At 37.2% G+C, this 19943-nt stretch overlaps 1 protein-coding gene across 1 annotated transcript in view; it reads right to left on the bottom strand.

Annotated features, from left to right (window-relative positions):
- The window catches only part of LOC121358424 (dynein heavy chain 5, axonemal-like), a 147084-nt gene that overhangs the window by 36828 nt on the left and 90313 nt on the right, over positions 1-19943 (bottom strand). The window contains exons 61-68 of the mRNA XM_041476601.1: positions 14167-14385; positions 11453-11629; positions 7947-8141; positions 6537-6692; positions 6073-6255; positions 2977-3147; positions 2179-2557; positions 799-1070 (exon numbers count right to left, since the gene is read on the bottom strand). Coding sequence (XP_041332535.1) covers positions 799-1070; positions 2179-2557; positions 2977-3147; positions 6073-6255; positions 6537-6692; positions 7947-8141; positions 11453-11629; positions 14167-14385 — 1752 coding nt within the window. The remainder of the gene's footprint in view (positions 1-798; positions 1071-2178; positions 2558-2976; positions 3148-6072; positions 6256-6536; positions 6693-7946; positions 8142-11452; positions 11630-14166; positions 14386-19943) is intronic.

Genomic DNA, 19943 nt, shown 5'->3' with positions numbered 1-19943 from the left:
TAAATTATGGCAGTTGGAGCTCCCATACTTCTCTCCTACTTTACTGAGTGAAGAGTAGAAAACAAAAAAGAGTGGAGCCTTGTTGAAAAAGAGGTCCATGAAAATATGGTGTCCCCTAAATACAACACAGATGTTATCACAGCATGCAAAATGTAAAGTTGAGATAGGCAGGAAAGAAAAACTACTACTTTCCAGTACAGAAAGGAAAAAAAAAAAAAAAAAAAAAAAGTGAAAAGAGGGTATTCATAGGCTCATACATCTCTTTTACACCTACACAGAGAAGAAAAATCAAAATATCACAAACTGTGGAGAAACTGCTAGTCTACTGCAGTTTCTTTTATGACATTTGCCACAAGGCAGCCTTAATTATAACTTCCTCAGTAGAGAGGGTAAGTAAACAGTTTATCTGCTGTTTTAGTGCACCTGTCATAAAAGTTAATTGCTCTTTTCCCACTGTTTCTGTGAAAAAGAACAGGGATTTATCTTTTGATTCACCAGAGGAATGCAACTTCTTTACAGGTTGCATGACTTGACTATGAAAGCACCACACCAAAACAATGGTATTCCTGCAGCTCCAACACAATTTGCTTCATGTTCCACTTCTTAGTTCATTGCAATTAAATAAATTAGTGTTTTCACACATATTTTTTAATGAGCATTTCAATATCTGATTTTTCAAAATAGCTCACTCTGCAACAAATGTTATGGTAACAAGAAATTCAGAGAATGTAAGTTTGGAACTAGCAGTTCTTCGGGAGATGTCACATGGCATAACCACTGTACAAAAATGTATCTTACTTGGGCAACGGTGTGATCGGGGCACCAGCTACGGACAAGGAGCAGTTTATGGAATTGATCCAGTAAGCTGTCATAACCATCAGGAATAACAGATTTTTCAGGAGCTTCCTCATCAAACCAGGCTTTCCAAGACTTCTCATTCTTAACAATTTGCACCAGAAGTTGATTGAAAGGGTACAAGCTAGATAACTGCACAAGATTGAGCCATGTCGTGTCAAGGATCCACTTTTTTGGTTTTTGTTCCACGGAATTCATATCCAAGCTGGCACCTCCTGCAAAGTGAAAAGTATTATAGAGGAAAACAAACATTGTTAAACAGAAAAATGACAAGTAATAAAAAATGCTGCTTTTATATAATTCAGGGAGTAACATTTTATGTAAACCAGGATATGGAGATGTAACATTTGCATGGAGGAAACACCTAACAATGACCTAATTGAAAAGTGGTCTCAGCTCCTCCCAAAGCTGATATCCCACTAATTTTTGTGCTGCTTCTACTCTATTTGTAGAGATGAAATAAAATGTGACCACCTAAAAGGATCCTCAAACTCAGTTCTTCAGAGCAGACGTACAATGGTTAGTACAACCTCCTTTCATCTATGCTAAAGAATAAGAAAGCACATGGTGCATTCATTTCCAGGTCTGCAACGTCAGCAGCCTCTTAGCTCAACCACCACTCAAGCCTCATGCCCATCTGCACACCCAGCACAGCTGAGCCACAGCTGAACAGTCACTCAGTGTTTGCCAAACAAACTGAGATATTTGGATGCCAAGTACCTGACTGTACTTGTCTTTGTACCAGATTGCATTTATCTTGGAGACCTCAGTGAGGTCAACCCCCATCAAATTTTGTAAACCTTACTCAAATTTTTCTTTGTCATTGTGTCTGAGTAGTGACATACAGTGGTGACATAATGCAATGCAATATAAAAGTGTTTTACAATACATAACAGACTTCCAATTTTTAGTGCTGATACTTAAGCCTGGTACAGCATTCACATGCCTGTTCATCAGCCATCAAGAGAGCTTTTGCTGATTGTCTACAACCTCACAGACACAGATATGTGGCAACTTGAAAAAGAGGCAGACAGTAGAGGCTATAAGTTCTCTAACAAGTAATGGACTTACTTTTTCCCATTTTGCAATGTAAAACAGTTAAAATAATCCTCATCTATGCATTATTTTGATAACAAATAATCTATATTGCTCTTGTTTTGGAAAATTTGTCTCTCAGTTCCTTCTTGGACAATATATGCTTTCATTCACAACTTAAAAACAAGTAGATCCACAGATATAACACATTGTTAGTGCAAGTACTGCAAAATCTGAATTTGGCAGTACACAGACAGATGCAAACAGGAACATTTTTAGATCAATTACCTTTGATCAGTGTCTCAAACTCGGTGTGTGAAATTTTCTTGGCCTGCAAGTCAATCTTCAGTGCCAGAAGCAATGTGAACAGGAACCTGTGATTTTCATACAGCCCTCGAACTGTGTACTTGAAGACTTCGTAGGTGAGATGCTCGATTATATAAACCACCCTTTTTGCTGGAATTTGAGATTTACGAGATCTTTCCACTGATAGGTCAAAAATGCCAAGGAACTGCCCTAAAGATGTTTGGTACATGACATTAACCAAGCTCATCTCCACAATGAGGAAATAAAGGATGCTACCTCGACCTGCCACAGGTCGATACTCTTCACGTGCAGTATTGATTTTCACCTCTGTCTCCATTGCTGTGTTTAATTTTTCACTGACCTTAAAATTAATGGAAAAGATCATGAAGATTAAGTTGTATTATTTGTGACTCATACTACATAAGCAAAAAGAAAAGGTCTTGATTAAGACCACAATAATATTTTTAGTTAAGATTTGCCTCCCTCTGCCAGTGTTTCAACACAGATATTGTGTCTTCATGCATTCCAGTCCTGTCAAAATGGGAAATCATCCAAATTTACACCTGCAAAATATGCCTGGAATATAAACAGTATCCAGGTCGCAGTTAAATACTGCAATTTTTTATGAATTACAAATTAGTGTTTCTACTATTTATTTATTACATAGTGGCTCTGAATGGAAAAAAATAAAACAGGAATGAAAACATATACATACATCTTTATAGATACTATCTTTAAATTGCAATTACAAAATGTATCTGCAGCATATTCAAAGTTCACCTCTTCTGCTGTTGTTTTAGTGATCCTTAAGACTTCTATCAGAGACTCATCTTCAACCAAAGAGCCTTCTGTACTGGTTAGACGGCAGAGCAGATTATCTTCAAGCTCCTGCATTTTCCTCTTGTTGGATGTCACTTGTTCCATCAGTTTGATTCTTTCTGCTTCCAGTTCCTGTATTCAAGAAATTTGCCATAGAATATTTAACATCAATTAAAAGAAAGATTCCTTATAAAAACACAGAAAACATGATTTTATGCATGTCAGAGTGGGGACTTTGTTTGCTTTTCCATAAAATACAGAAATATTACTAAATATTTCTGTACTAAAATAATTTATATGTACAATGAATATATATAGTAAATTAATTTATATGTATCCCGTATTTGTTTGATTAATGAAACATAAATGCTGGAGAATGAAAACACATCAGAATTACCAGGAAAAACTTCCTCATAATAAGGCACACAAACCACAAAAGATAGTTTCCAATGGCAAGTGATAAAAGCCACATTACATCGCGTACTTAAAATTAAATCAGATAAAGGTCTGAAAGATGCTTTGTATGGCTGGATTTTACATTGTGAGCAAAATTGACTGGATGACCTTTTCCATTTCTAATTTCCACCATTCTGTGACTTTGAAAGATACAATCCTCTACTGCTTATAAAACAGGAAATGTTACAATTATTATCTATGTCATATGGATTTTTTTGCCCTTTCTACAAGACAGACAATGACAAGGGAAAAAGGCAGACAAGTCAACACAATGCCAAGTGAAATGAGGCATCTATACAGCACAGTCTGCACAGCTCAGGGATACTTTTGCTGGCTGTCTTTATTTAATCAATCCAGTCAACCTTCCTATAAGAAAAGGACTGTTAATAATAGTCTGTATACACCTATGGCTTCAGTTTATTTTAATTTTTGTCAACATGTCAAGCTACAGAAGAAGGAGATGTACAGAGTTATATAGTAAAGGAGAGGTTCTCCTGTATTTCAAAGAAGTGACAAATTTTTTTTATTTTTACAAATTTCTTACTTGGAAACCTGTTTGAAATATGTTCTAGGGCTACGGAGTATAGCTGTGGAAGCTACAAGTGGCTGCATCCCAAAGAGGGGAATGGCTTAGGCATCAGTAATTCAGCTTTCTAGATTTGCTCCTCTTTCTATACCATTAATGCAAAAAAAAAAAAAATAGAATTACACAAAAGGAATACTTCCACAAAACACTCAAAAATACACTTAACTACATGCTTAAATTCCACATAAGGATGTGGAATTCCACTTTACCCATACTATTTATAAGCCTGTAAAAGGTATCTTTCAGAAAATTAGCAAATATACCAGGGGCAAGTTTTTGTTTGCAAGAAAACTTCACAACCATACTTGTAACATAAATAATAGTTGTTCTGAACACAAATAGTGGCAGCAACTCCATTATCAAAGTACAAAAATATGCTGATTTTTTTTTCTATATTTACAAGATCAACCTATAAAGCTGAGAAGAATAAACACTTCTTTGATTATATTTCATTGATCATTAGAGCAATCTTTAAGAATGTCTTGGTTCCTTTAATCTATTACTTTAGCTCAGCGATCATAAAGTTGTCTCTTTGTAATAGAAAACCTGTTCTTCAGAAGCTCTGTTCATGTTGTGTCTTTTCTTTGAACTAATTTTTTCAGAATCCCATTGGCTCTGACTATCTACACCACCACATTCACCTCTTACTGAGACAGAAGAGACAACAACCATGATGTCTTCATGTATGACAAAAGAAGTTTAATAAATGTTGGTCAGCTGCAACCATATCCCTGTGCAGCAAGTAGTGCCAATATTAACCAGGTTCCCTTGCAACTCTCTTCAGCTGCTGTACAGCACTGGAGGAATATTTTTCAGTGACTCTATTTTTGACACAATGCAGTCTAGGTGTTGCTACATACATTCAGTACGAATTCTCTAACAGCTCTGTCCAAGAAAAAAAAAAACAAAAAACAACACAGAGCAAGGGTATCTTGTGGGAAGAGGATTTTTATATGTAGGTCATGAGAAACCTATTTCACTTCTATTACTTCTATCTTGATTTAGACCTCTCCCTTCAGAGGTTAGTCAGGATACTCCCATTCACTCCTGCTGATGCTGTTCAATTTTGCTTACAGAAACCGACATCTACTGGAGCAAAGATTAAAAGTTCTGCATCTAAAGCATTTGTCCTACCCTATTTTTCCCCAGTACCTCCTGTTACAGTCTTTCTGTTTTCCATGGAACAATTCACAGGAAGTTTGTGCATTACAATGACTTTCCAGCCTCTGTGACTGTCAGGCTGAAGGAAGGGCACCTTAAAAACCAGTCCTTACTTCAGTGAAGGCTCATTTTGAGCAAAGTTGAAGGGTGTTGGCTGGAGAAAATGACAGCACCACTAAAGAACGCTGGTTAGAACATGCTTTGGGGAAGTCAAAGGAAGAATTAATTCCTTTATATAGGCAACTCTTCTCACATTAGCAGCCTACCTAAGCTACTTACTGAAAGCAGCAGCTCTGCTAATGCAAACCTCAGGTTTTTCTCACCTGAGAGAGGATTTTCTTCCTTATATTAACTTCCACATAATCAATGCAAATTTTAGTAAGAACAGAGTCAAGTCAGTGTTCAGGGCTCCTTAAGAATCTTTTATCTCCTTGCACACTAGAGCCTGGCTGGCAAAAGTAGTTCAAGTTCATAAGCATTTTTTCATGTAATTCAAATTAAGTTTAAAAAGGAATTTAGAAATACAGGAGATTTCTGACTGAACAAGAAGCCCTTTCCATATATGAAGGAATAAAGTTGTTTTATGTATGTCATGTGCATGCCTGTGATGTATTTTTAATGAATAATTTTCTTTCTTCTCTTTCCAAGGCCAGATCTTAAAATAAATGTTTAGGTTCCTCCATGCAACTAAGAAACAGCTCCACATTGTGTTTCAGTGAATGCAGAACCTTTAAACTTTCATTCACATTTTTGTTCTTGCATTTGATTTCAGCCAAGCCATTGAATATGTATGCACTCCAGGTGCAGATACTGAACAAGCCTTCCCTCTAGTCAAATACTGCAAGATTCCATACCTGCTTTTCTGTGAGGATGACACGGCCAAGGAGCTGATCTTCCAGCCCTTTCATAGTAACAGTAAAGTCAATCACAGTTGTTCTTGCACTAATTTCTGGAGTATAAACAGGATTAGCCACCTTTGTTGTCATATAGAGGGTAAACCCCTTCATTAGATCTACCTCCTTGTCACCTACTTTCACCTGAAAATAAAAAGCATTTTGCAATTTTTGAAAGCTGAATTCAGAAAAACTGTTATTTTATCTGATGAAAAAACATCTATGAACTCTTTTTTTAATGTTTTCATTTACACTTTTTAAACTTTCTGATTAACGGTAAAAAAGCCCCTCAAACTACTCCATGAATTCACTACTCATTTTCTGTTTTAAAGGTACAAATCATGTCAGTATTCAGACCACCCCATACCCAACATCTCAACATCTGTCCTGTTGGGTTTTAATTTCATGTCTACAATTCATCTTACCTTGTATGCTGAACCAGATTTTATGAAATTTTTTTCCAAGATGTTATCTAGAGCAGGATCAAGTTCCTCTCCAATGTCTTCAATTAACAGAGGTCGGCCAAGGGACAAGGAGTCTTCTATATGACTTCTGAAGAACTTGTGGTTCATAGCTGTAACCTAGGAAGATTGAGTCACAGCAAAGTATGCATTTGAAAGCACACAGAAAACAGCATAAAATCTATTGAAGCTTTAAAAAATTGTACTCATCCTGGGATATCTATACAAATGGATACATTTTAGGGACCAAAATTTGCCTCTGCTGACATGAATGGAAGTTTTGCTTTAAACTCAGGAGGATAGATGATCAGATTTCTTTATTGCTACTTATTCACTTTTTTATCTGCATATCTATCTAATAATTGTGATATCTTTATTGTGATTATCTCCAAAATAGAAATAGATTAGAACACTAATGCTTAGAACACTAATGAGAAGTAGGGAAATGTTTATGGAGTTCAGAAAGGGAACCAGTGTTATATAGGAGGCCTGATTTGACATCAGATGTTCAATTTCCAATTCAGTTCCACCAGTCTTAAAATTGCTAAAAGTCAAACAGACTCCTTTTCATTTATTCAAATTTAATACATTTATCATAATTCTTTACGATGGTAATTGAATAGCCTTTGCAGGCATCTCTTAAGTCATGGTTTTCAGGTGTTTTTTTTAACCTGGAAATAAATTTAGGATAGACATGTTTTTAAAAGAAATCCTTGTCTTGCAAGCAAAGCTCTTTGAAAAAGGTAAAATTAAAATATCTAGAGGCACATTACACAGAATTAAACCAGTATATTATTTAAAAATTAATACTCTGTTCCACCACTCTGTGCTTTCTGCTTGTTATAATGTAGGAATATGTGTATCCACCAAAACAGCATTCCCTACATTTTTATTTCAGATTCAGCTGAGGGATAAAGCCAGTGTCTGGGTGACCAACAGCCTAACACTAACAAGACCATAACAAATTTCAATATCCCAGGTGTAAGCCATAATTTAAACACTTGCATATTTAGGATCTTGACATAACTCTATTTCCCCTGGACTTACTGGGGAGAACTCAGATTCAGAGCAGGAGATACAAGTCTCCAGGAAGGCTGAGAATGAGATACAACCTTTTACTTCCCTCTTTGTTTCTCTTTCACTATGGCAAGCAATTAAAAGATTCATCATAAAAATAGATATGCCATAACATATCAGTGAGAGCTATTTTGCCCTTTTATTGATACCCTGATATAGGGTACAGGTTCTGTGTCAGTCTTGTTTTAGCTTCTGCATAGCTCTACACCAATAAACATCACATTTAAGCTCACATGGCCAAAGCATGATGACGCAAACGACACATACATTTTAAAGTATTGTAAAATAACTATTTACCTGCAGTCCATTATTCTTTTCCTTATTTTTGATCCAGATCTTTCCTTGACCTTGTGGATCAATCAGCAAAGGATATCTAGATGCTTTTGTGACAATAATGCCATTTTGAATTGAAAGGTCATCATTTGGAAGACCCTGGAGGTTCCATTCACCCACTGTAGCATTGTCAACAAGCATGCCAGTAAGATTCAAGTTCTAATAGAAAATACGCAATTACAAAATCAGTACCAGTAGAAAACATGTAAATACAAAATTAGTGCCAGTTAGAGGAGCTATACTAAAACATCTGCTGGATGGTTTTCCTTCTTATTCTGATCAGCATGCATGGTAGAGTGTATTTGGTAGTTATTGCTTACTGTTTCTTTTCTTTAAAGTTCAGTGGCTCAATCACTGCAGTTAAGCAGTAATGAAAGTGAATTCTGTTGAGGCTTTGATGTCCATCAGAGAGTGTCAGAAGAACTGTGAAGCCAGTTCAATATCTAATGACAAACTGATTTTTTTGCCATTTTTAATAGCAAATACTTTTCCTGTCAGTTCAAGTGGAATTGTCATCTTGTTCACAAGACTTTCCACCTGCTGGAAAGTGCCTTCCAAGTACAGGTTGGCTGTGGGAGACTAAGAGAAGAATGTGGAATATGGATCAGTAACCATGAACAATCATGAAAGGTTATTGCTGCTAAGCTAAAACCCTTCACAGTTCCCATATTCTCCTTAAGTCTGATCTGCACTTGTCAGCTAACTTGCTTTATTTTATTCATTCTGAAAAGTGATTGGCCTCTCAAAAAAGTTTATGTGAAGAAAAAAGTGCTGAAAATAGCAAATCAAAATCTCCAATTTAGAAAAGCATCTTAGTAAGGATTGAGAATTTTTAAAATAATAAAAGTGAAGGTATTTTTTAATTTGCTCCTTACATTTTTCATTCAACAATTCCTACTTGTAGGCTTTATCTAAAGACATGTTTGAAATACAACCATGAAAGAAAGAAAGTAAAAGCCTGTAAATCTTGTGAAAATCACATAATTCGGCATCTGAAGTCTAAAGCAAAACTTCAAATACTGTGAGAATTGTGATACAATCATGAGACCTAATGATACCAGTGGTTGCAAGACGCCAAAGCTTCTTTACTCCTTTGGTTTTTTTACTTCTAAAATTATTGAAGACTCATGATGAAGCAACAAAATTCATCCTCAGAAGACAGAGAAATTTTAGGAATCAAGTTTCCATTTGTGCAAAGGACAGAAAAGCATTTAATAGGCAAATTTTTCAGAAATTGGAACCTAAAACATATTTAGCTCCTTAAGCAGATGAGTAGGATCTAAACAGCTTTGAACTTTTTCTTACCTACAGCAAGAAATATCAGTCACCCTGCAACTCTGAAACTCAGCTAATTTAAGTGCCTAACTAAACAGATAAGTGGCTAATTTTAAACAGATCTTTGTAAATTGTTATACCTAAATGACTCATACGCCCACGGTCAGTTAGTCTGTGACAAGTAAAGCAGATGTCAAGCCTTGTGCTTGAACTGCAAAGCTGCTTTCTGGTGTGAAGTATCAAGAAAGGCCCATATGCTGCCTTTTGTGAGTACTTAATTCCCTGGGAAAAATCAAAACTCTCTTCAATACACTATGATGGAAATCATAATTCTGTCATTAATGGGAACTCTAAACAGAATGGTAAATTCATTTTGAAACTAATTAACTATGGTATCCATCTAACTGAGACATATTGCAGGGGGAAGGGGGGAGCAACATAGAAACCATAAGAAAATATTCTGCAGCCGAATAGTAATGTGGTCAGAATACCTTCATGAAAGCAGAACTTTAGTTCCTTATGTATTGCTTTCTAAGGACATTATATATCCAGTTTCTTATCCTTAAATGGTGAGAATCTTGACAGATACTCCCCAAAGTAAGTAGCTTTTAAGAACATTTTGTACACTGAACTTGGAAAAGAGCCTCCCTGGGATGAGTGTATGTAGGATAACTCCCATGACACACCGGTTAAGAATCTTGCCTGAAACTGCACCGCTCCTGGTACTTTATTAATAAATCCATCTTGACCTTACATATTTTTTATCATCAGAAGCTTTCAGAGAGCTTTACTGGGTTGGTCAGAGTCATTCATCTTTTAAGTCAGGGCGTCAGTTGGGCTGGATTGCAAGTTTCCCTCCCTCAAGTCAAGGATAATCAGCATTACAAGAATTATGCTAACCTAACAATAAAAATAATAAAAAAGATATTCACAAGTAACTTCTATGAAGTGAACAAACCCCTCATGGAAAAGAGGTCTCCTTAAAAGAGGATTTAAGTGCTAAATCCCAAAAACATTGAAAAGAAGATGCAGATCTGCCTTTAACTCTTTCACAATTATACAGATGTACATAGATTGCTCAGTAGCTCACAGCATTTTTCAGCAGCAACTGCTTTGTCAAAATCTTTGACAGCTGAGAACAGGAAATGTTTGAGGTTAATGCCTCAACTCCTGTGCTGAGAGGAAGAGAGAGTCCCTGAACTATTTCTGCAGCCTTTACTGCTGAAGAAAATGTACACAGGTACTCACAAAACCAAGTGGAAGACAACTCAGAAAGACAGCTTTGATTACTATGGCCTAAATTCTGCCTTCACTATGAATATGTCTTCCTATCTACATGGAAGATAATTAGACAGACCTCCTAAAAGTCATGGAATAGGAGCAAGGCTGCTGTTGGCCATAAGCAAAGCCTCTGCACCAGAACATCTGCCAGGTCTGGCACTCCTGAGGCAGATAATGGTAAAAGTAAAGGACAAGATTTATGCAAGGTATCCTGCCCTGTCTCATAGTCTCAGCATGCAGACAGCTCACCTTAATAAAGGTAGAATATGAAGTGGCAAGAAACAGAAACTGAATATGGGACTGTAGCTCCACTGCATTTTAGGCCACCTCTGCCTGCACAGACACAGGCCAGGGAAGGAGATTCTGCAATGTCAGCCTCACTGGAACAGCCTCACTGGTGACAGAGGTGCATGGATTTAAAAGCTAACACTGCAGTAAGCCTTGCAAAATGCTTTTTACAAGACACTTCAAATTAAACAAAATTAAATGTTGTGGGTACGCAGCAGAGGGTGTGACAGGAGGGTATGTACTGATAATACACCGAAGTGCAAAGGTGATGTTTCCTCTTATGAAAAGATAAGTGGATTCTAAGCTGATAAATTTTACTTTGTTTCCTGTATTATGCTATTTCTCCCAGGGCAGCTGATCTCAGACAGCATTTCTCTCTCAGATTTGCCAAAGCAGTGTCCTACATACCAATTGTGAAATGCCTGACAGTATAAAGAGGAATTTAAAACATATTGGTTAAGAAGCTCAGTTGTCAACTGTTCAGATTTTTTATTTATTAAAAATTTGATTGAATGTGACAGCCTGTATATAATCTTCCAATTATGTACTTTTCTGGAACAAAATGCTCTGCATATAATTTCTCAGCAAGGCAAAGAATAAGGTCAGAACAAAACATGAACGCTTACTTTACTGTATGGAATCTTGCTATTGTCCATCTCTTTCTTCCACAATTGGAGTAGCAAATTCCTGTACTCCTGATTGAAAGGTCCAGAATAAGAGAGAAATCCAGTGGCCAGAAGAACATTCCCCACCAAATTAATAATTTGATTTTGAAAGTTTTTGCTGCTTGCTGTCCAACGAAGCTGTATGTAAAATATTAAAAGGAATTTAGCTTAAGCAGACACAAAACTAACACAAACATCTAACTTAAAAACAAATCTCTTTCTGTTAAATAATTTTTCTTCAGAACAGGAGTATCTTTTGCTTTAAATAATTCTTTTCAGAAGTAGAAGTTTGCTTGGAAGTGAAGTTTGGCAACCACCTGACCAAGTGGAGAAAAAGCATCTTTGCGAACAAGCTGGTCTAACTGGTAAGAAGAGCTTTAAAGGAGGAATGAAGTGTCAGGCAGAGGAGGACCAATAGTCACGTGAGGAAGAGGAGGATGGGGCTGGCATACAAAATGTGTGGAGTGGGATAAACTGTAGGGACCTTGTAATCAACAAAACAGGATTAATGGAGGACCATCTTAAGGATACCCACAAAAACAGTGTGTTCACCAGACAGAATGGTGGGGACAGCCTTCATACAGCTTATAGGACATGAATTACCACAGCTGAGCACCTCTCTGAAGTGTTTCTACATGAATGTGCACAGCATGGAGAAAAAAAGAGGACTCTGCATGTGGCTGCAGCGTCATGATATGATGGGGGTCATGGGAACGTGGTGGAAAGATCCACAACTGGAGAGCTGCATCAGCTCTCTATGGGCTTGTTAGGAAGGACAGGTTGGGAAGGTGAGAAGAGGGGTTTTCTTTCATGTGAGAGAGCAGTGGAATGCATGTGTTCAGCATGAGAGACTCGAGGATGGACAATATGCCAGTTGGGAGCCTATGGGTTAGCATCAGAGGGAAGATCAGCACAGGAGATGTGTGTGTCTGCCACAGACAACATGATTAACAAGAACTAGATGAGGGGAAGAAACCTTTGATCCACAGGCCTTGGCCTGCATGGGGAACTTCAACAACCCAGTATCTGAAGGGACAACACAGAAAGACACAAGCAATCCTTGAGGTTTTAAGGAAGCCATTGGCAAAAGTTCTCATCACAGTCGAGTGAGGATTTAATGAGGGACAGGCAGTTTGCTTAACCTCAGACTTGCAGATAAAGAGCTGATCAGGGATCTAAAATTTGGGGGGCAACCTTGGCTGAGATTGTTTAGACTTGAACACAGAGAGTGCAGGAGGAATTTGTATACATGTACTTGATTGATGTGCACAAATACATGATGGGAAGGTGTAAAGAGGAAGATTCTGCCACTCTTTTCACTGGTACTTTGTGAAATGGCAAGGGGCAATGGAAACAAATTGAAATATAAGATATTTAAATTCAACACACAAAAAAATCCCTTTATTTCAGTGAGAGTGGTCAAAAACTGAAATAGGTTGCCAAGGGAAGTGGTGGAATCCTGGAAGATATTCAAAACCCAACCAAAAAATGCACTGAGCCTTGAATAGGGGGGAATAGGGGATGTGTGCTTTGCATTAGATGGTCTCCAGAGGTCCCTTCCGATCTCAATTATTCCATGATGCTGCAATTTTATAAGCATTATTTTTTGTGTGCTAAAAAAATTAAAATAATTAACTAATATTTTGCTTATTAATTTCTTTCCAGATTTCTGTTCCCTTACAATCACTCTGCATTCAATCTCAGTTAGGACCTGCATGCTTCAAATTTAAAAAACATAAATTTAACCCAGTGTCAGTTTCACCTAGTCCTCCAAATGCCATACAGAGTCTTTAATATTTTTTTTTGTCTGAATTTTCAAAAGTAGAGTGGAATAACAGCTCTTACAAAATCTCATAGCACCAAGCTTCATAAAACCCACAATAAGGCACTATAATTTCCTATTTTTGTGTTGCTCTTAAATTTAGAAATTCACTGAAAAAAATATGACAAAGCATCTAAGATTTTTGACTGATGTAATTTGAAGGGCAGCAATGCAAAGAAATTCTGAGGTGCTGGGCTCACAGGACACAATGGTTGAAGTCAGAACTCTCATCAATTTTGACTTTGTGTGAAATCAATGAAGGAATTAACAAAGCAAATAAGAAGAGGGGGAAAAAGAGTACCCTGCTTCCTCTGAAAATCTTCAGGCTGGAGCCAGAAAGATCTGCATAGGAAAGGTAAATTTCAAGCTCAGTGCAGAGGATAACAATTAGCCCATAATTCTGTAAAAGGCTCCAGCAGAAACCTAAGCTTCAATTATAATTCAGGAAATTAGTCAAGCTTCAAATTTGTATTCTTGTATACTTGGTAAGAAAAAGAGAGTAATCCTTCTTATAAATATTTTAGGGCAATTATTTAGGTTAAGCCTAATTCCTTTTCTTAAAAAAGCTAAAAGGAATTTGGCTCCTTGGCTTTAAATCTGAACTTTATCCTCATATGAATCATATGTTATAACATAAATCTTCATGCAGAAGATTTAACACAAGAAATTGCTTCGCTTTTTTAGGGACATTAACATCAAGGAAAACAACCATACATATAACTAAAAAAAGTGTCATGGGTTATCAAGATGTCACTGCACCTTGAGTTTGCTGAGCACTGCTACGATCATTACAGAGCATTCTCAAAACTGCACACCTACTTTGTGCTGGAAACCTGCACATGTGTGCTAATACCTTTTCTCCCCCTAATCCTTCAATCAGAGCTGAGGCATTGTTCATCTTCCTTCTGCATGCCTCAGCATCATCGAGCAAGGCCTGCTTCTCTTTCACAGCAGCGTCATACATGGCTTGTACTTCATCCAGCTCCGCTTGCTTCTCGTCCAGCTGATTTTGTGCACTATTCAGCTCCATCTGGGCAGCTGCAAGTCTTCCTTCCTGCAAAGCTAAATTTGCCTACAGATATTTAAAAGTAAAGTGTAGTTAATACCTATTGTTTTGGCAGAAGCAAATGACATTCATTTAATGGCACATACTGTGCTGTGTTGGGTACTTTTAAAAATAATACAAGTTTTAAGATAAAAGAAGTTTTTTTCTTTCTTTTTACTTCTGGAACAGAAACATAGCATTAAAGTTATTCAAGGCAATCTTAAGATGTTTTAATAATATTTTCAGAATGTTCTATTGATCACACAATAACCAATGGTTTTAAATCACAATACACTTGAAACAGCTGTATACTAGACACATGAGGCAACATATACAATGGGATGCCTTATATATATGCCTCTTGTAATATATTCTCAGTGCAAAAGAAATTTAATACTGTCTTCATTAATTATAAAATAACAAAAATTATAACATACACTACTCTTCTGCTCTCTTTTTCCATCAATTACCTCTACAATAAAAATATAACAAATGTAATTTTTGCTCCTCTGGAAAGTAAAACTCTAGAGACTTTTTTCATGTCTCTCTATAAATTTGCATGATGACTTACCAGTTATTTAAATGTGGCCTCTTAACTTTTATATTCCTAACAGGGTTGAAGAAATATTCTGTGAATTCAGAAAGTATTTCCATATACATTTGCAAAGGATTAGAGCCTGACAAATTTCTTATGAAATTCACACTTAGAGATAAAGGTTGCTTTCATTTACTCTGAATATTTAAAAAAGCTTGTTTAAATATCATGTATCTTATTTCTGTTTTTTTCTTCTATAAGAGTTATGAAGATGGAAACCAAGAGTCTGTAAAACCTGTTTTATTACAAACATGAAACTTGACACTTGCATTGCATCACACCAGAAGAGCAGCAGTAGAAGGCATCTCTCTTAAGGGATAACTCTTAGTTAACAGCATAACCATGGGCTGGAGTCTGGTCTATTTCAAATGAGTGGTTTGTGAGCAGGGAATTAGAGAAGTATGTATGTACTAATCAATGAAGTAGGTTGCTAATATCTATGTACATGTGTGTTGCATACATGTGTATTGGATACAGGTAAATCACGTGTATCTCTGTCCTGCATATTAGCAATCTATGTACATGCAGAAAGTATATGCTAGAGAATAGCACTGTCAGTAAAATTTCTGATGTAGCCACCTGCTGTGTTGACAGATCCTAAAGATAAAAAAATATTTCAGAATCCAGATGAACCAGTATAATGGCTGCCCATAAAATTTCCATCATGCAAGAATGCCAAAATATTTTTACCTCACTGTTTGTCAAAAAACACATTAAAGAGCATCGTCTAGAAATAAGCACTGCTCAGTCAGTGAGTCTTGATTAAACCCAAATAAGCAGATTTCAGATCAACTGCTGGTATATTTTAGTGAATCTTGGACCACTGGGCAAAGTTCCAACAGCAAAGAAGTTTTTAGGAGGCGACATAGTATTACTGTCCCCTCCTGCATCAGGGGAAAGGGTGAGGTATGAAAGAGAGAGAGAAATAGTGCAGGATTCCTTCTGAATCTGAATAAGAAAGACCTGACAACAACTGGCTTAATAAGACAACTGCCTTTAAAAAAGAAGAAGACAAACAGTGAGTAAACTGTACATCCCTTCAAATGCTGGACACCCCCTATTCATGCAGCATCAGAGAGAGCCAGGATAGTTTTGCCCATGGTATCCTGTGCAGAGCAGATCCTGTCCATGAAGAGAAAACTTTCTCTTTTGGCCATTCAAACTATCTTAAACTCCTCTTATTATTCTATCTTATTAAAGCAGATGTCTCATTTAGCCATCTGTTGTCAGGCCTTTCTTATTGAGATCCAAAAGGAACCCTGCACCAGCCCTCTTCTACCTCTTCCCACCACCTTTCCTACTGCAGAGCATCCATGTATCCTTAAATTATCTGAGGGCTAAAAATGGGAGTCGAACAGTATTATGATATATTGTTTCAGTCCCAGCTGAGAAATACTGAGGTTACACAGGAAACAAGATCCTTGGAGGGTTATGAATAACAGCCTTGGCAGAACAGCTGGAACAACAGAGAACTTACACCTGGCTGTGTGGATTCATATAACACCTTGACATTTATCACAGCAGAATGTGAACTTCAATGGAAAAGGATGGGCATGTGAATTCCCAATACATATGAGCAATGATGCCTTGTAAATATGAAAAGCAGGTTCCTGTGCAGCAATAAACTACCCAGAAAAGTGCAAAAGATTGATGAAACAAACTTCCCCATTCTAAAAACTCTTAAAAGACTATCAGCTTTGAAGATGTAGAGACATCAAAAACATATTTCAGATGAATACAAAAAAAAAGTATATTGTATTCTAACATGAAAAGAATCCCTAAACTTATTTACACAAGATTTTACAGATTTTCTGGAAGATGACCTATAATAAGAAACTATTTTGCAGACAATTTAACCAGAGCTGTCAGCCATTTTCAGGGTAATCATAACAAAGTCTAAGACATTATAATATTAGTTTGATTTATATGCTACTTTATCATATGTGATGAACAATGGTTGGTTGCATGAGACTGACAGCTAAAATATCAGGATGACCAACCTATGTGATTCCCAAAGGCAGAAAGACTACTTGGTTCAGATGACCCTTTGAAATCATCACTATTTGCTTTCTCCCTGTTTTGTTTTTTTCCCTGAAATTCAAGTTTTCAAAATCTCATGGGTACAAACACAGCTTTTGTATTGACATCAGTGTCAGGTTGCTGGCAGCCTCCTGTATAGAGCTCTGCCATGAGAGCAGGAGGCAAGTTCTGCTGCCAAAGAGAATCTTCTGCACAAGAAGACTATTTCAGCTGCAGTCAGCTCCATACAAACATTTCCAGCCAATATTAGGCAGGAAGGAAACATGTTTCCCAACCACGAAGAACCACTGTAGCCTTTCTAATTTTAGTGGCATTGCTCTGTGAACAAGCTTCACACCCTTCATTTCATCCCTCTGCATCACACAGCAGAGCAAGGATACACAATTTGTTCCAGTTGGATGCAGTGTGAAAGCCTGAATAAATGGATTTTATGCATATGAATCATGAGGATTTAAGACAAGAGGTCCACACTCTGATCTGTGCTCCTGGAGAAGTGGTGCTACCCTGGAATATGCCTGGGCTCATGTGAGAGCAGCAGCTTCAGCCTTTCCTTGCCTTTGGCATTGTGGGGAACCAGACAGACAATTCCCCCCAGCTCCTGCTCCAGCCAGGGCTGCTGCCTGCCTTCTGCATCTGCCTGTGTGGGGCAGGTACAGACAGCACCTGTGACAACAAGGGCCACAGCCTAAAGAGTTTAGCAGCTGTTTTGCCTTCTTCCATGCTGCCCTCAGAGAGGACTTCATAGCAGGTGGTGAGATGATCCTGCCCCTCTTAACATTTTTGTATTCCACACAAAACTAGAACAAATAAACATAATTACAGTCACAGCTATACTCTTAAATGAAACATACCCAGAACCTTTCTCTGGCACAGAGGTTGATCAGCATAAAAAAACTCACATTAAGCTCTCTCACCCTCTAAAACACTTAGACTACATGTTGGCAGCCTTGTGGGAATCGCTCTTGGACCAGGCTAGAACCTGAAAAGCGCCCAGAGACTAATGCTGTTTAACAAAGACCAAATCACACTAGGGATCATTCTAAAAATTTACCAGTGTAAATGATCACTTTCCAGTGCCTAGAAAAATTCACTAGTACTGCTTAATTTATTAGTATTGACATAGATGCTAAGTTTCTCGCTGATCCATTGCAAACTCAGTTTTGCAAAGTACCAAGTATATCTGACCCTGATCCAAGGAAGCAGTTCAACAAAAATGACTTCTCCAACAGAAGGAAGCCTCACACCATTTAATGCTATTCCTGATCTTGAATGGAATGCCCAGATCAACCCCAAATCACTCTGAAGAGCAACTGCTGCTCAGTAAATTGAGGAAATTTTACTAGGAGAATCCCATTAGGAAAAAAAAATAGCATCCAAAACTATAAAGTTCTCTACAGGTAAGGATGATTTGGAGCTTTCCTAGCACTTCTCTTGTTAAGGAATTTAGCTTTCAAAGCCCACTGTTCTTACAGTCCATTGAGCACTTACTGCTACTGGACTAGGCCAGAAGGCTTCTTGGACTGTCACTCATGTTTGCCTTTTGCTTCAGTCCTATTCTGTGCACATGGCATCTGACTGAAGACTTTTCATGGACATGCAGTCTCAAAACTACTCCTGTCCCAGATTACTGCAAATTTTTCCTATAGACACTTCATTGGCTTTGGATCAACTTTCTCAGAGACTCAATATCATGATACACTTGTATCCACCATTACTTATGGAAAGATTGTAAAAAAGGCAAAGGCATGCACAAGTTCTGCAGACATTCCAAAAACAGTGTTTTTACCTCACCAATACAAATTTTAAAAAATAGATATATACCTGCACATACATATATACCTATGGACACATGCAAACAGATCCATGCAAGAGTGACATTAATAAAATCTTGGCCTCACTTTCTTTGCTATCAGTGACCATTCTTTGGGACTAAAATAACCTTTGAAAGGCACAGAAATCATGTCTTTTATCTGCTCTTCACTGTCTGTACTAGCTAGGGAAAGACATTTCATATTTTCTGTTCAGTTACACGTCCTGACCTCACTCTGTTTCGTTAGGTGACCTAATCCTTCCCTTCACCCCTCTAAAGTATATGCTTTCCTTCTACAGTTATTGTGGGCCTTGAATCCAGACTTGCATGCTTGTTTTCCTACCCAGTGGGCATCACCTCGTCAAGGACACACTTATTTAAAGGGACAACTATCAAATATCAACACTCCTTGACTATTACCTCTTCTTCAGGTGCAAGATTTCCTTTCATTGCTTGCTGTGGTTTTTTAGTTCAGCATGGAAACAAATGAAAGTAGAAAAGGCAATAAAGTCTCATACTTAAAATTGAGTGTGACAGGGAGAATCCTCAATATCAAACAGAATTTATAAACTGTAAACAAACTTCCCTTGATCACTATAACAGCCTAAGGAGAACTTAATTAAAGTCACTGCAGACATCCCTATGGAAATTATACTCCTATACACAGTATTTTACTTGGAGGCTAACGGTATCACAGCAAAAGTCAGGGCTTCTCCATTCTGCTCTTATATTCTTCAAATAATGGATAAGGAGCAGATGGTGTTTCAAAATTCTCAGATTAATGCAGCAAGCTGGTTTACAGGAAGGTCTAACTAATGACCCTTGGTCTGCAGGTCACTTTTCTAAAGAATGCCAGTATCCATTCCTAGGAATTAGGTAATTTTTGCACACTAAATATATAAGCTATAAAATATAAGGTTTTGCACACTAAAATATATATCTACATATAAAAATAAATAATTTTGCACACTAAAATATAAGTCACTATTAATTAGTTTTCACAGGTTGTCATAGTTAAGATAAATGAGGCAATGGGTCTCACTTAGGATGCAATTTAAAAATATATTGAATCTATTTTGCAGGTGTTTAAGGGGATTTATATCTTGGAACAGCAGTTAGGATAAAGCAGCTTGATTAATT

The sequence above is a fragment of the Pyrgilauda ruficollis genome, unplaced genomic scaffold, assembly GCF_017590135.1.
Source record: "Pyrgilauda ruficollis isolate IOZ18807 unplaced genomic scaffold, ASM1759013v1 scaffold39, whole genome shotgun sequence".
Classification (NCBI taxonomy): Eukaryota; Metazoa; Chordata; class Aves; order Passeriformes; family Passeridae; genus Pyrgilauda; species Pyrgilauda ruficollis.
This window is presented reverse-complemented; position numbering and strand designations above follow the sequence as displayed.